At 44.1% G+C, this 12360-nt stretch overlaps 1 protein-coding gene across 1 annotated transcript; it reads left to right on the top strand.

Moving 5' to 3' along the window:
- The first annotated feature begins 557 nt into the window (after positions 1 to 557).
- On the top strand, positions 558 to 11741 carry LOC144113458 (uncharacterized). The gene is made up of 6 exons (XM_077646541.1): positions 558 to 839; positions 1006 to 1180; positions 4754 to 4807; positions 5111 to 5164; positions 5467 to 5535; positions 6527 to 11741. The coding sequence occupies exons 1-6, from the start codon at positions 610 to 612 to the stop codon at positions 6572 to 6574; spliced, it is 630 nt and encodes a 209-aa protein (XP_077502667.1). The 5' UTR covers positions 558 to 609; the 3' UTR covers positions 6575 to 11741.
- Positions 11742 to 12360: the final 619 nt, after the last annotated feature.

Genomic DNA, 12360 nt, shown 5'->3' with positions numbered 1-12360 from the left:
TTGTATTATAATTTGAAAGTGTGCCACTGTTTTGTTGCCAAAGTTCGCAGCTGGGTGTCCATGGCCAAGTCAAGCGGTCCAAGAGGCCACTTTTACTGTAGGCACCCTGTCACCATGTATATTGTGGTAGTAAAACAAATAAATAAAATAAATAAAAGCGCGCTGTTCGGTGTTGCATTCCTTCGCATAGCCGCGGTGACACTTTGAAGGCGGCCTCACATGGCGTGCGCTACCGGGAGCGTGGGGCTCGCGGCCTAGGCCTCAAAGGAAGTTAAACCGCCTAGTAAGGACCCCCACAACATCATTCTTTGCCTTTAAAAAAATGTGAATTTTAAATTCTCTGCATGGACCCGCCGCGGTGGGTCAGTGGCTAGGGCGCTCGGCTACTGATCCGGAGTTCCCGGGTTCGAAGCCGACCGCGGCGGCTGCGTTTTTATGGAGGCAAAACGCTAAAGGCGCGCTCAGGCTAGCGGGAAGCTTCCCACAGCGGCACAGCGTCAACGTCGACGCTGCCTCGCAGCTCCTCGGAATGACGCTCACGGAGGAAAGAAGGAAAAGAGGAGAGGCTGCTACGTCACATTTTTTGAAGCCGGAAGCGAGGGCTCCGCCATGACACTTGGCCGTTTTCTCAGCCAATGGCATGCGAGCGCCGCGAAGATCAACGCGAGCGGCGCGAGCAGACGATTTCGCGTCGCGCCAGGCTGTCGGCAGCTGTCAGACACGGCGGAAAGTGAGACTTCTGCTCCCATTGACAACAAAGACGCTGCGATGCCCAGCTGCTGCGTTCCTGGGTGTCGGTCGCGCACGCCAGGACAAGAACCGGGCGTCACTTTCCACACGTAAGTATACTGCATTTTGTTTTCGTATTTAATTGACTGCGTAATGAGTAAAATGCATGCTCGCAGAACATAACGCACGACACGGCGTGAACGTGGTATTCGTACCGCCCCGGCCTTATTGGTGGCTCTTTGTCCGAGTGCAGTGAATAGTATTGTTTTCAAACAGGTTTCCGAAAGATCCAGAGCGAAGGAGGCAGTGGACTGAGGCCGTTAGACCAGGCCAAAGAGACTGGGAGCCAGCTAAATGGACCTGCGTATGTTCAAAACATTTCCTGCCCGAGCACTTCGATCGGATGTCGCCGCTCGTAGTTCGTATACGTGCGGATGCCGTCCCCCTTCAGGTGAGGAACCACCTTCTATACATTCTCAAGAGATTGGAAAGAAATGCTCTTATTGAGAAGGTGCTTTATTATAACTTGACTGCATAAGCATGCGTTCAATATGATGTTTTAGGTGTTCTTGCAAGAAATAGAACGATTTGTGAATAAATGGCTTTAGCTAGACGTTATGATCGAGTAGCGCGGCTACAGTACTCCCGCACTGATAAAAAGTAATTGTGTCATTATACTCCTAAACTGGCTGCGGTTTATATATGGCTCTGGTGAAATTCTGCTTACTGTACATGATAATTTATTTATTTATTAGCTTACGCACTCCATCATTAGAAGAAAATAAAAAAAAAAGAGAGCATCGAGCACACCACAGTTTTCCTTGGGGCATCATTTCTATTTAATTATTACTTGTAGTGTGCAAATGTTTGCGCCTAGCAGTAGGCGGTGCATTTTTTGTTGTCATCTCGGCCATAGCACCTGGGAAGTGTCACTGAGAGAGCACTGTAATTCCTTAAAACTATAGTTCGTTTACAAAGGAAATCACAAAGAATTTCCATAAGGCATAGAGCACCGTACGTATTTGCTCACGTGATTTGCGCACGTTTTTTCTTTAATTAGGGCTCCAAAAAGAGGGTGCGCAATTTACGCGCAAGCGAGTTATCCGAACACGTCCTGAAAAAAAGGTTGGCACCCCTCGCCCCATGGCAACAAGGTTGACACGTCCCCCCCCCCCCCCCCCCCTTCTCCCCGCGGGGTGGCATGACATGACGGCACGTGCTTAGCTCAAAGCAATAAACGCGCAAAGATTCAATCGCGAAGTCAGCCGTGGGAGGAGATAACGGGCAATAAAACGGGGCCCTTGCGTGTGGCCCGACTGACTAGCGGCAAACCGTATAGCAAACGGTACGGTAGAGTTTTGGATTCGGGCGCGCGCGCAACTGTTCGTCCGGGACAGCGACCGCCAGCGCGAGCAAGCCGGGTAAACGGCACAGTTCGCACCCGCGTACATGCTGGTGGTCTGGCTCAGCATAGTGCGCAAAATGTGCGAGTAGTTTTTTTTTTTATCGGGTTAAAAGTTTGAAACTTTTTGGGGTGCACAATCTATGTGCAGGCGCAAATTACGCGAGTAAATACGGTAAATGTCATACACATAAGGAAAAAGGGAAGCATGAGACAAAGAAAAAAAGACAAAACACAGGCAGAAAGCTTGGCCAAATGTTTAGGGGAATCCCGTTTTCTTTTGCGAAGTTTCTGCGGAAACAATTTATAGCTTTCCTTTAGCCGCATAGCTGCGCTTGGGTGGATGCCAATGAGTATAATTAGCTCCCTTATTATACAGATACGGCAGTTCTGCATATATAATTCCTCATACACATACCATACACACTTCATGGGGTATAGCTGGGTGAGCCTGAGGAGAGACACCCCACTCTTCCTTCTCAAAAATATGGTAGACCTGCTGTACTAACAATGCATTTCTCTGCTGTTGCTTTCTTAAGAAATGGGTGCACTCTCGCCCACTGGCTGTGTTCCATATTGACAGTCTCAGATTGGTACAGATTTTCACAGCAGCCAGGCGATGGCACAGCTGTTGCTGCCACTGCTCAGCATGGCACCCAGCAAGCACTAACACAAAGTCACACATCTCCAGCGTCTCCACTGCAACAGGTATTTTCAAACAGCGCTGTTTTGTGACTACTACAGCTATTCAAAGCATCACAGTGGCTGTGTATATGTTGGAGTAGGAGCTACAAACACTGCTTCCTGGCACGGGCTCACCAGAAGATTTATCCGAATCCCATGACACACTAGTCATCATATTTCTTAACCCTTCAGACAGCACTCAAAACAGTCTTAAAGTGTGATGCTCCACCTCCATCTTTCACTAGCTGCTTAAAGCTGAACACCTTGTATGATTGGTACATGATGTATGCGTTAACAGACAAAGAGGGCAATATCATTAGCAATATGGATAAGATATCAAATAGCCAAAGAGACACAAATCTATGCAGTAGCCAATGCAATCAGAACTTTAATGAGAGAAGCCGCAGCGCACAGCAATGGGACATCCCGTAGCAGTAAGAGAAGAGGAAGTAACAGAAGCCTTAGTAGGAATGAAAAGCGGGAAAGCAGCTGGTGAGGATCAGGTAACAGCAGATTTGTTGAAGGAGGGAGGGGAGATTGTGCTAGTAGAACTAGCCATCCTATATATGCAATGCCTTGTGACCTCGAGAGTACCAGGAGCTTGGAAGAATGCTAACATTATCTTTATAAAGGAGACGTCAAGGACTTGAAGAATTACAGACCGATCAGCTTACTGTCCATTGCCTACTAAGTATTTGCTAAGGTAATCGCTAATAGTCAGGACAACCTTAGGCTTTAATCAACCAAATAATTAGGCAGGCTTTCGTAAAAGATACTCAACAATAGATCATGTTCACGCTATCAGTGAGTGATAGAGGAATGCACAGATTATAACCGACCCCTATATATGGCCTTCATTGATTACGAGAAAGCATTTAACTAAGTGGAAACCTCAACTGTCATGCAGGCACTGCAGAATCAGCGTGTGGAAGAGTGTTATGTGAAAATATTGGAAGATATTTATAACGATTGCATGCCTACCATAGTCCTCCATATAGTCAGCAATAAAATTCCAATAAGGAAGGGTGTCAGGCAGGGAGACACGATCTCGCCAATGCTATTCACTGCCTGTTTACAGGAGGTATTCCGCGGCCTGAAATGGGAACATTTGGGGATAAGAGTTAATGGAGAATACCTGAGTAATTTGCGATTCGCTGATGACATTGCCTTGCTAAGCCACTCAGGACAAGAACTGCAAAGCATGATCAATGAGTTAGACAGGCAGAGCAGAATGGTGGGGCTAAAAAATAATATGCAGAAAACCAAAGTAGAAACAGCAGTTCGCAATTGGTAGCGAGGTGCTGGAAGTAGTAAGAGAATATGCCTACTTAGGGCAGGTAGTGACCGCTAATACAGATCATGAAAGGGAAATAATTAGAAGAATAAGAATGGGTGGAGCGCATATGGCAGGTTCTCCGAGATCATGAATGGCAGTTTACCATTATCCCTCAAGAGAAAAGTCTACGACAGCTGTATCTTACCGGTACTCATCTATGGGGCAGAAATGTGGAGGCTAATAAAGAGGGTTCAGCTTAAGTTAAGGACAACACAGTGAGCTATGGATAGGAAAATGACAGGTGTAACGTTAAGAAACCAGAAGTAGGCAGAGTGGATGAGGGAACAAACGTGGGTTAATGACATCCTAGTTGAAATCAAGAGGAAGAAGTGGGCTTGGGCAGGGCACGTAATGCAAAGGCAAGATAACCGCTGGTCCTTAAGGGTAACAGAGTGGATTCGAAGAGAAGGCAAGCGTAGCAGGGGGCGGCAGGAAGTTAGGTGGGCGGGTGAGATTAAGGAGTTTGCAGGAATGCGGTGGCCGCAGCTGGCAAAGGACAGGGTTAATTGGAGACATGGGAGAGGCCTTCACCCTTCAGTGGGCATAGTCAGGCTGATGATGACGATGATGATATTCCTCCAGAATAAATTTTTTTTTTACAGGCACCTATGGATGTCGCTGAAAGCCAGGAGACTTTGGCAGGCCCATCACAACAGGTATTTTACAATATGCCATTTTGTGACTGCATCAATTCGAAGAACAACAGTCTCTGCGTTTATGTCGCAGCACGAGCGACCAAAAACAGATTTCTGTAACAGAATGCATCCTGGCACTGGCTCAGAGGAAGTTTTCTCTGAATCGCCTCAACACATTAGTCATTTTTTATAATCCTTTTGACAGAACTGAAAACACAGCCTAGCAGTGTGATGCTTTTCTATTTTTCAGTAGTTGCTTAGAACTGAATACATCTTATGCTTTGGTAGAAGCATATTTCTCAAGAATAAAATTTTTTTTCACAGGCACCTATGGATGTCACTGAAAGGCAGGAAACTTTACCAGGCCCATCACAACAGGTATGTTACGATATACCATTTTGTGACAGCAACTGCTAGAAGATTGACAGTGTCTGAGTTTATCTCGCAGCACGAGTCACGAAACGGGTGAATTTTTATGTAAAAGAAAGCTTCCTGGCGCAGGCTCAGAGGAAGTTTTGACCAAGCCACTTCAGCACACCAGTCACATCTTTATTCCTTCAGACATAACTCAAAACGGTCTAGTAGTGTGATGCTTCTCCACTTTTCACTAGGTGCTTAAAACTGAACGCTTGTTATGTCTCGGTACACACACATTTCTCCTGAACAAAATTTTTTTACAGGCATCTATGGATGTGGCCACAATGCTGGACATTCAGCCAGGGCCATCTCAAGCCTTTCAACTTACACCAGTAAGTTTTATATCGTCCTGTGTGGTTTCCATCCAGGTTTATTCACTGCATGAGGTAGGATGTCGTTGCAATTCTGCAATGTAAAGTGCAGTAGAACCTGCAGTTGTTTGTCAGGCCCCGTGCTTACCGGAGACAGTAGCAGAGTGCAGTAGGTTCTGCAAAGATCCTTCATATAGGATGGTACCTTTTTGTGGAACCACATAAGCACATTAGTAACTGCCACAATATTCTTTCATGTGCCTTCATTGCTTATGTTCCGTTACACAAATCAATATAGTCATCTCGTCAGAGTTCCACTACAAATAATCTGTCAGTATCAAGAAAAATTTAGCTATGCAAGACATACTCCACCAGGTCAGTGATATCTTTTCTACAAAATTTTCTCACGTTATTCCAAATTGGTTTACTGATTTTGGACAAGGTCATTGACAGCTATGTAGAAAGTATTCGGTGCAAACTGGCATGCGTGCTACATGAAAAATTTGTACTGTCATGTTTTCTTCTTTTTCAGTTGTTCCTTGTATAAGTTTTCATGAAATACTTCTTATATGGGTACATGCCAACCTCTTTAACGTCAGTTCCAGTGGGCATTCAGAAAAGGAGATTGCACGACACAAAATTTAATGCAATAATTTTTAAAGCTGTATGTATTCACGCTTCTACACAGTTGTGCTATTAACCCTGCTTTATTTCTGCAACACTTTGAGTGTATAATAAAAATAAAATGTGTAGACATATAACATTACCTTAACATGCTAGGTGATATGAGTTTAACAATGTGCGAGCGTTTTTCTTTTGCAGTGACATCGAAATTGGCATTGAGTACATATGCACTGAAGCTGTTGCGTGGCCCAGTAGTGGGCATGCCGAGTAATTTTGTGATTAGCCTCATGTCCTGCTTTCCTTCTTATGTCTTGATGCATGGCGGAGGAGAACAGGGCAACAGGCATTCTAAGGTGGGCTGCATTACTAAACAGTTTATCTTATGCAGGAACTTCCGACTTTGCCAACCGCCCCAGCCTCTGTTGGGACGCCATGAAGAAGGACGCCAGCAATGGTAAATGGACCTGTCAAATGTGCCTATTTCTGAAGCAGAATTCAACACCATGAATGTCAAATGCTTGTGCATATGCCAAGAGCGTATTTGATAGCGTGAGTGGCCCATCCACAGCATGCATTATTAGCATAATCTTTAACACAGCATGTGCAGGCACCCAGACTGTGTGAATGGACTTAGCTTGATTTCGCCGTGGCAATTTTTACTAATATCTACTAACTGATCTGCATGGTATATTGTATGCAATGATGAATCAATAAACCAATGAATTTTTAAGTGTGTGAGTGGCCTGCATATCAAGCTGAGGAGCACATTATGGAATCTTCTTCTTGGACACCTCTCCATCTACCAGAGGAGAATCGGTGAGTCACAGCTTCATTTATTGATCTATTCAAGTACCCTAAGGGTCCACTAGGGGCATTACATAGGGGGAGATGGGGGGGACTCAAAGCGGAACAAAATTGTTTCAAAAACAAAAAAAGCAGCGTAGGTACGGCACTCAGGTGCAAGTCGAGAAACATCATTGCCAAGTAAATATTCTTACGAAAATTCACAAAGAAAAAATAAACAGCAGGTGCGAATTAGTCATCTGAGAAATCAAATTTTGTTACTGAAAGTGTGAGGAATCCATATAAGAAAGTGATCCTGACTGAAATAACAAAGACTCTGTTATCATGGCAATCCTGGAAGGTAAATCATTGCATTCTTTCATCATTAAGGTTACAGGTGAATTTTTGTACTTTTCCGTCTGGACAAAAACAGGGTTACCCTTGTAGGCATTACCGGCTTGATGCGAGGTGAGGTGCTGGTAAAATATGTGACAGGGCAAATGATCTGTTGCTATGGTACAATGTGCGAGAAAAAGATGATCAAGTGAATTTTCTGTGCGTTGTGAGGGATGGCATGCTGAGCATTTCCATCAGAGGTGAAACACTTTGATATTAAAGTAGGACGAGAAGATTAACTGAGCTCCTTCATTCTTCTTTTAATGGAACATTCAGAGTGCTTTGTGTTTTATATGTGCACACTGTTGTAACTGTGGTATGCAAGGCTTGGGTGTGCATTGTTCTAATGATGCATTGCATTTTCTATCTCTCTTCATAGGAGGACACACCCGAAAAAGCTTACTTGAGAGCAAGGGCTGCATGGTTTTCTGCAATGCATGCTCAGTCAAGAAAAAGCATAAAAAGGCTGCAGCAAACAAGGCGGAGACTGCAAGAGAAAAATGCGGAACTAAAATCTGTTCTGTCAGCTTTAACTACGGAGAATATCCTCCTGACAGAGCAAGTGTCTGTTTTAGATGGCCTGGGTAAAGTAAATAAGCACCTACTTGAAAGACAAGTTGAAAAGCATGGTGGAATTGGCACTCCAAAGTAGTACTCCCCTAAACTGAGAACGTTTGCCTTAACTTTAAATTTCTATTCCCCACGAGCCTATCAGTATGTCAGGAAAGTTTTTGACACGTGCCTCCCACATCCCAGAACTCTGCGAAAATGGCATGAGACTGTTGATGGCCAGGCAGGACTTTCAACAGAAGCTTTCAATGCACTAAAAATGAAGTGTGCTGAAACAGCAAGCAAGGGGCACCGAACAGTTTGCAGCCTCATGGTTGATGAAATGGCTATTCGGCAAAACATCCAGTGGAACAAACGCAACTTTGAAGGGTTTGTTGACTTTGGCAGTGGCATTGACAGCGACTCTTTGCCACAAGCAAAGGCTGCATTCGTTATAATGGCTGTGGCTATTAATGGGCGATGGAAGTTGCCCCTTGGGTACTTCCTAGTTGATGGCCTAATTGGAACACAGAGGGCTAACCTTGTCACCCAGTGCCTTCATAAGGCACATGATGCTGGAGCTATGGTTGCTTCACTCACTTGTGACGGGGCGCCTGCAAATCTGGCTATGTTGCAAGAGCTTGGGTGTGATTTCCATCATGTGGGAGACCTAAAAACAACCTTTCGACACCCAGCTACCCAGGAACCAGTGGCAGCTTTTTTGGATCCCTGCCATATGCTGAAACTTGTGAGGAATGCACTGGCACACAAGTGGTACTTTATTGACCACCAAGGAAGGACAGTGTCATGGGAGCATATTGAGCGGCTGCATACTGTGCAGCAGAAAGAAGGCCTACATTTGGCTAACAAGTTGCGCAGAGCTCATATTGAGTGGCAGCGGCAGCCCATGAAAGTTAGACTTGCTGCCCAAGTAATGAGCACTTCTGTTGCGACAGCACTAGCCGAGTGCAGGGAACTTGACCTGGAAGGTTTTTCTGGCACACAGGCAACAGAGAATTTTTTGTTGAAAATTAATGAGACATTTGATGCCCTAAATTCTAGAAGCCCATATCAGAAAGGTTGGAAGAAACCTATAAATGAAAAGAACATTGAAGCTTTCGAAGGCATGTTCAAAACCACAACCCATTACCTCTCTTCCTTGAAGGAGTCTGCAAATGGAAGACGAATGATTGAAACAAACCGAAAGACAGGTTTCTTAGGTTTTATCATCTGCATGCAAAGCCTGATTAGTCTTTTTCATTTTCTTGTCACTGAAAAACGAGTGCTGAAGTACATTCCGGCCCACAAAAGTTGCCAGGACCATTTGGAACTGTTTTTTGGCCTGATTCGAGCACATGGCGGGCATAATGACAACCCTACTACACAGCAGTTTCGTGCTGCCTTCAAAAAAGTGATTGTTCAAAGTGAACTGGCTGATGTATCAACAGGTAACTGTCTGAGCCTGGACAGCATCTCCATATTGTCATGCAGCAGTGCAACAGTTATTTCTTCTCAGGTCTTGAATATATCTGCACCAAGGAGGCAACTTCTAGACAGTGATGCTGTTCAGCAGTCTCAGGTAACAGCTGCAGACCATGACTACATCATAGCTCCAGGCTACATCAGTGAATGTGGAGGCCGAATTGTGGCTTACATGGCAGGTTATGTAGCTCATAAATTGGCTGCAAAGCTGACTTGTGAGCACTGCACAAGTGCACTACTCACAACAGAACGAGGAAACATTTACTCACTAATTAAGAGGAAAAGCAGAGGAGGGCTGAAATACCCATCAGAAAGTGTACTGAAGATCTGTCAAAAATCGGAGGCGGTGATCAGGACGGCAGTGCGCCTGAACAAATTGGCATCAAGAACACTACTCACTGATCTTCTCCACGAGGTTCTTTACGCATTCCACGGTAGAGAGCTCTTCAATGAACTTCATGAGCACATGTTCGACAACTCTCCACTCAACAATCATTACATACACCTTGTCAGAAGTGTTGCAGAAAATTACATCAACATGCGCTTGTTTCATGTTGGCAAGCAGGCAACCGAGAGCCTGCACACTGCTCAGGTCCGGCAGATGTTTAAAAAAATAACTCAATTCAAGGGGCAGTGACTGATGCGACAGTGAGAATTCAAAAATCAGACTTGGTTTTCGTCAGCACATGTCTTAATTTACCGTAGAGTATGAATGCAACCAGCCCATAGGGGTCCCATGCTTCATGTTGACACTGCAGCTTGCTGCCGCAATATGAGCTGAATAAGAATCTTACATGTAACAGACTTTCATGTCTGACTTTGTAAGAATAAAATTCTATTCAAACGGCCGCTCACAGTTTAGAGTACATTACAACCTGTCATACTGAGTATTGAAAAGAATAGCTTTTTAATGTGAATGCGTCATGTACACCACCGACTTACGCTCATGCTTGATGATAGTCACTGTCAGTTTTTTCAGGAGTAATCAGGGTTTTGATTTAGCTTGATTGCTACTGAATCAACCAGAAATTACCTGCTTCCTAAAATTAGATTTTCGTCTTTTGTGGTAAATGAACAATATGCACATTTTAAAAAAGAAGTCAGTTAAGTAAAATCAGTACATGTCCAGAGCGCAAATGCTAGTTCTTGTTCATGAATCTATATGCCGTAGATTCACAGATGGACATGCACTATTGGTCACTGATGTTCAAGAATAGGGGCTGCAGTTAGCAGTCTCCCAGAGCTTTCTTTGCAGCGTGCCTGCACTACTGTCCTTTATGGTACAGGGTGACTGAAGTATCTCGTATTTTGTAAAAAATATGGAGTGCATGTTTTTCATACTATAGAAGCCAGAATAATCAAGAGAGTAATTAGTGTACCATACTTACAATTTTAGTTCTAGACATTCAACACAACTGAAGGTGATTTTGGCCTTTCAAAGTAATAGTGTCAAAAGGGGGTGATCATCCCACTGCACGCAGCAACAGAGTAAGCACTAGCATATAAGTTTTGCAACAAATTCATGTTCTTAAATGATGAAAACACTTTTCCACATGCACTTGGTACATTCATGCATACAGAGGACAACCTTATCATTCTACCAGCCGCAGTTTGTACATTATATTAAACATTCTTTAGCTGTCATCATGCCTTAGTTGTGCACAGCTCAAATGCCCGACTTATGTACAGACTATGTTGGTTGGCTCGTGGTTTTGACAAATATAAAACAGCATGTGCACACAAGCACCACATAGTACACAACAAACAGAACAGAAAATTGGACAGAAAACTATGCTATTTCTATACTGTTTCAGGCTAGGCAGATAAGAGTCAAATACAACAATGCAACAATAGAAACAGTGTCAGCAGGGTGCTCTCTTTCTTTACATATATTACAGAAAGGAATACATGAAGCAGAAGGGAGGAAAATGATTCACTTTTTCCACTAGCTGCGACAACTGTTACCAATTTTTCAAGTCACTTCCATGCAGTGCTCCAATTACTTTGCATTTGCATCGCTTAAATTTTATCAGTTTTGTGATGCAGAAACAACTACCGAGAAATGAAAGCTTTCACACAATTTGGCAAGATCGGTCCACAAATATTTTTCTGTCTCAAAGCCCCCATTTACTGCCTTCCTATATATGTTTTACTCTCTCTGTTCGAATGGTTCATGGTTGCAAAGTGATCTAATTCAGATGTGCATTTCTTCTTCTGGTCTTTTTTGTTGAATCCTTTTTGTGTGTGTTCTCCTTCCATGTGTTATCACTTTTGTTAAAAGATTTTGCTTGCTTCAGGTAGCAAGCTATGTTTTGTAATAAGTGTTATGCTGTATCAAACCTTTTTAAAGCTCATATTTTGATTGTCCAATAAAATACAAATTTTGGACTTCATTAATCCGTTTAATCAGCTGAATGCAAGAAAGTGCAACTCGGCGAGGTGGTCGCGAGGGTCGACTCGGCATCTCGGTAAACGGTAAGTTGCGAGGTAAACTCAATCTTACAGAGGCATGGCCTTACACTTCACCACCCTTAAGCGCAAATGTTTTAAACCTAACACTGCGCCTCCTAAACCCGGCTATGTGTCCTTACGCTCGCATAACAGCACTCGATCGAGACAGCAGCGCGGGTCGGTCGATCCACTGGGTCCATATCGGAGAAAACTTGCACGCAGTTGACATATCGCTCGCACAGCGTACAGTAAACATATGGTACGTTTCAGACTGCTTCGCGTATCGCTTTGCTGACGGATACTATCGCATGCGGCGCGGCTTCCTTGGCACTGCACGCTTCGGTGAGCACACCGCGGCCCACGCATATCGGTCGCCGCCAGTTGTGACCGTCATGCATAGGGGAATGTAGACGCAACGGGTATGCTTACAAGGACACGGTCTGGACGAGTTTGTATTTATTCGTGGTTAAAACAGCGCGGGAAAAATACACAAAAATGAAGGAACACGCAGAACACGTATTCACACACAAAACAATTAAGCGCCGACTCGCACTTTTTCTT

Source organism: Amblyomma americanum, chromosome 1 (genome assembly GCF_052857255.1).
Source record: "Amblyomma americanum isolate KBUSLIRL-KWMA chromosome 1, ASM5285725v1, whole genome shotgun sequence".
Classification (NCBI taxonomy): domain Eukaryota; kingdom Metazoa; phylum Arthropoda; class Arachnida; order Ixodida; family Ixodidae; genus Amblyomma; species Amblyomma americanum.
The sequence above is the reverse complement of the archived record's forward strand: the minus strand, read 5'-3'. Positions and strand labels throughout refer to the sequence as shown.

Bases quoted from the DNA above. Each gene is read 5' to 3' on its own strand.
- LOC144113458 (XM_077646541.1), top strand. From the start codon at position 610: ATGACACTTGGCCGTTTTCTCAGCCAATGGCATGCGAGCGCCGCGAAG. The intron at 1,181-4,753 runs GTGAGGAACCAC...TTTTTTTTACAG, and splicing joins CGGATGCCGTCCCCCTTCAG to GCACCTATGGATGTCGCTGA. The intron at 4,808-5,110 runs GTATTTTACAAT...TTTTTTTCACAG, and splicing joins TGGCAGGCCCATCACAACAG to GCACCTATGGATGTCACTGA.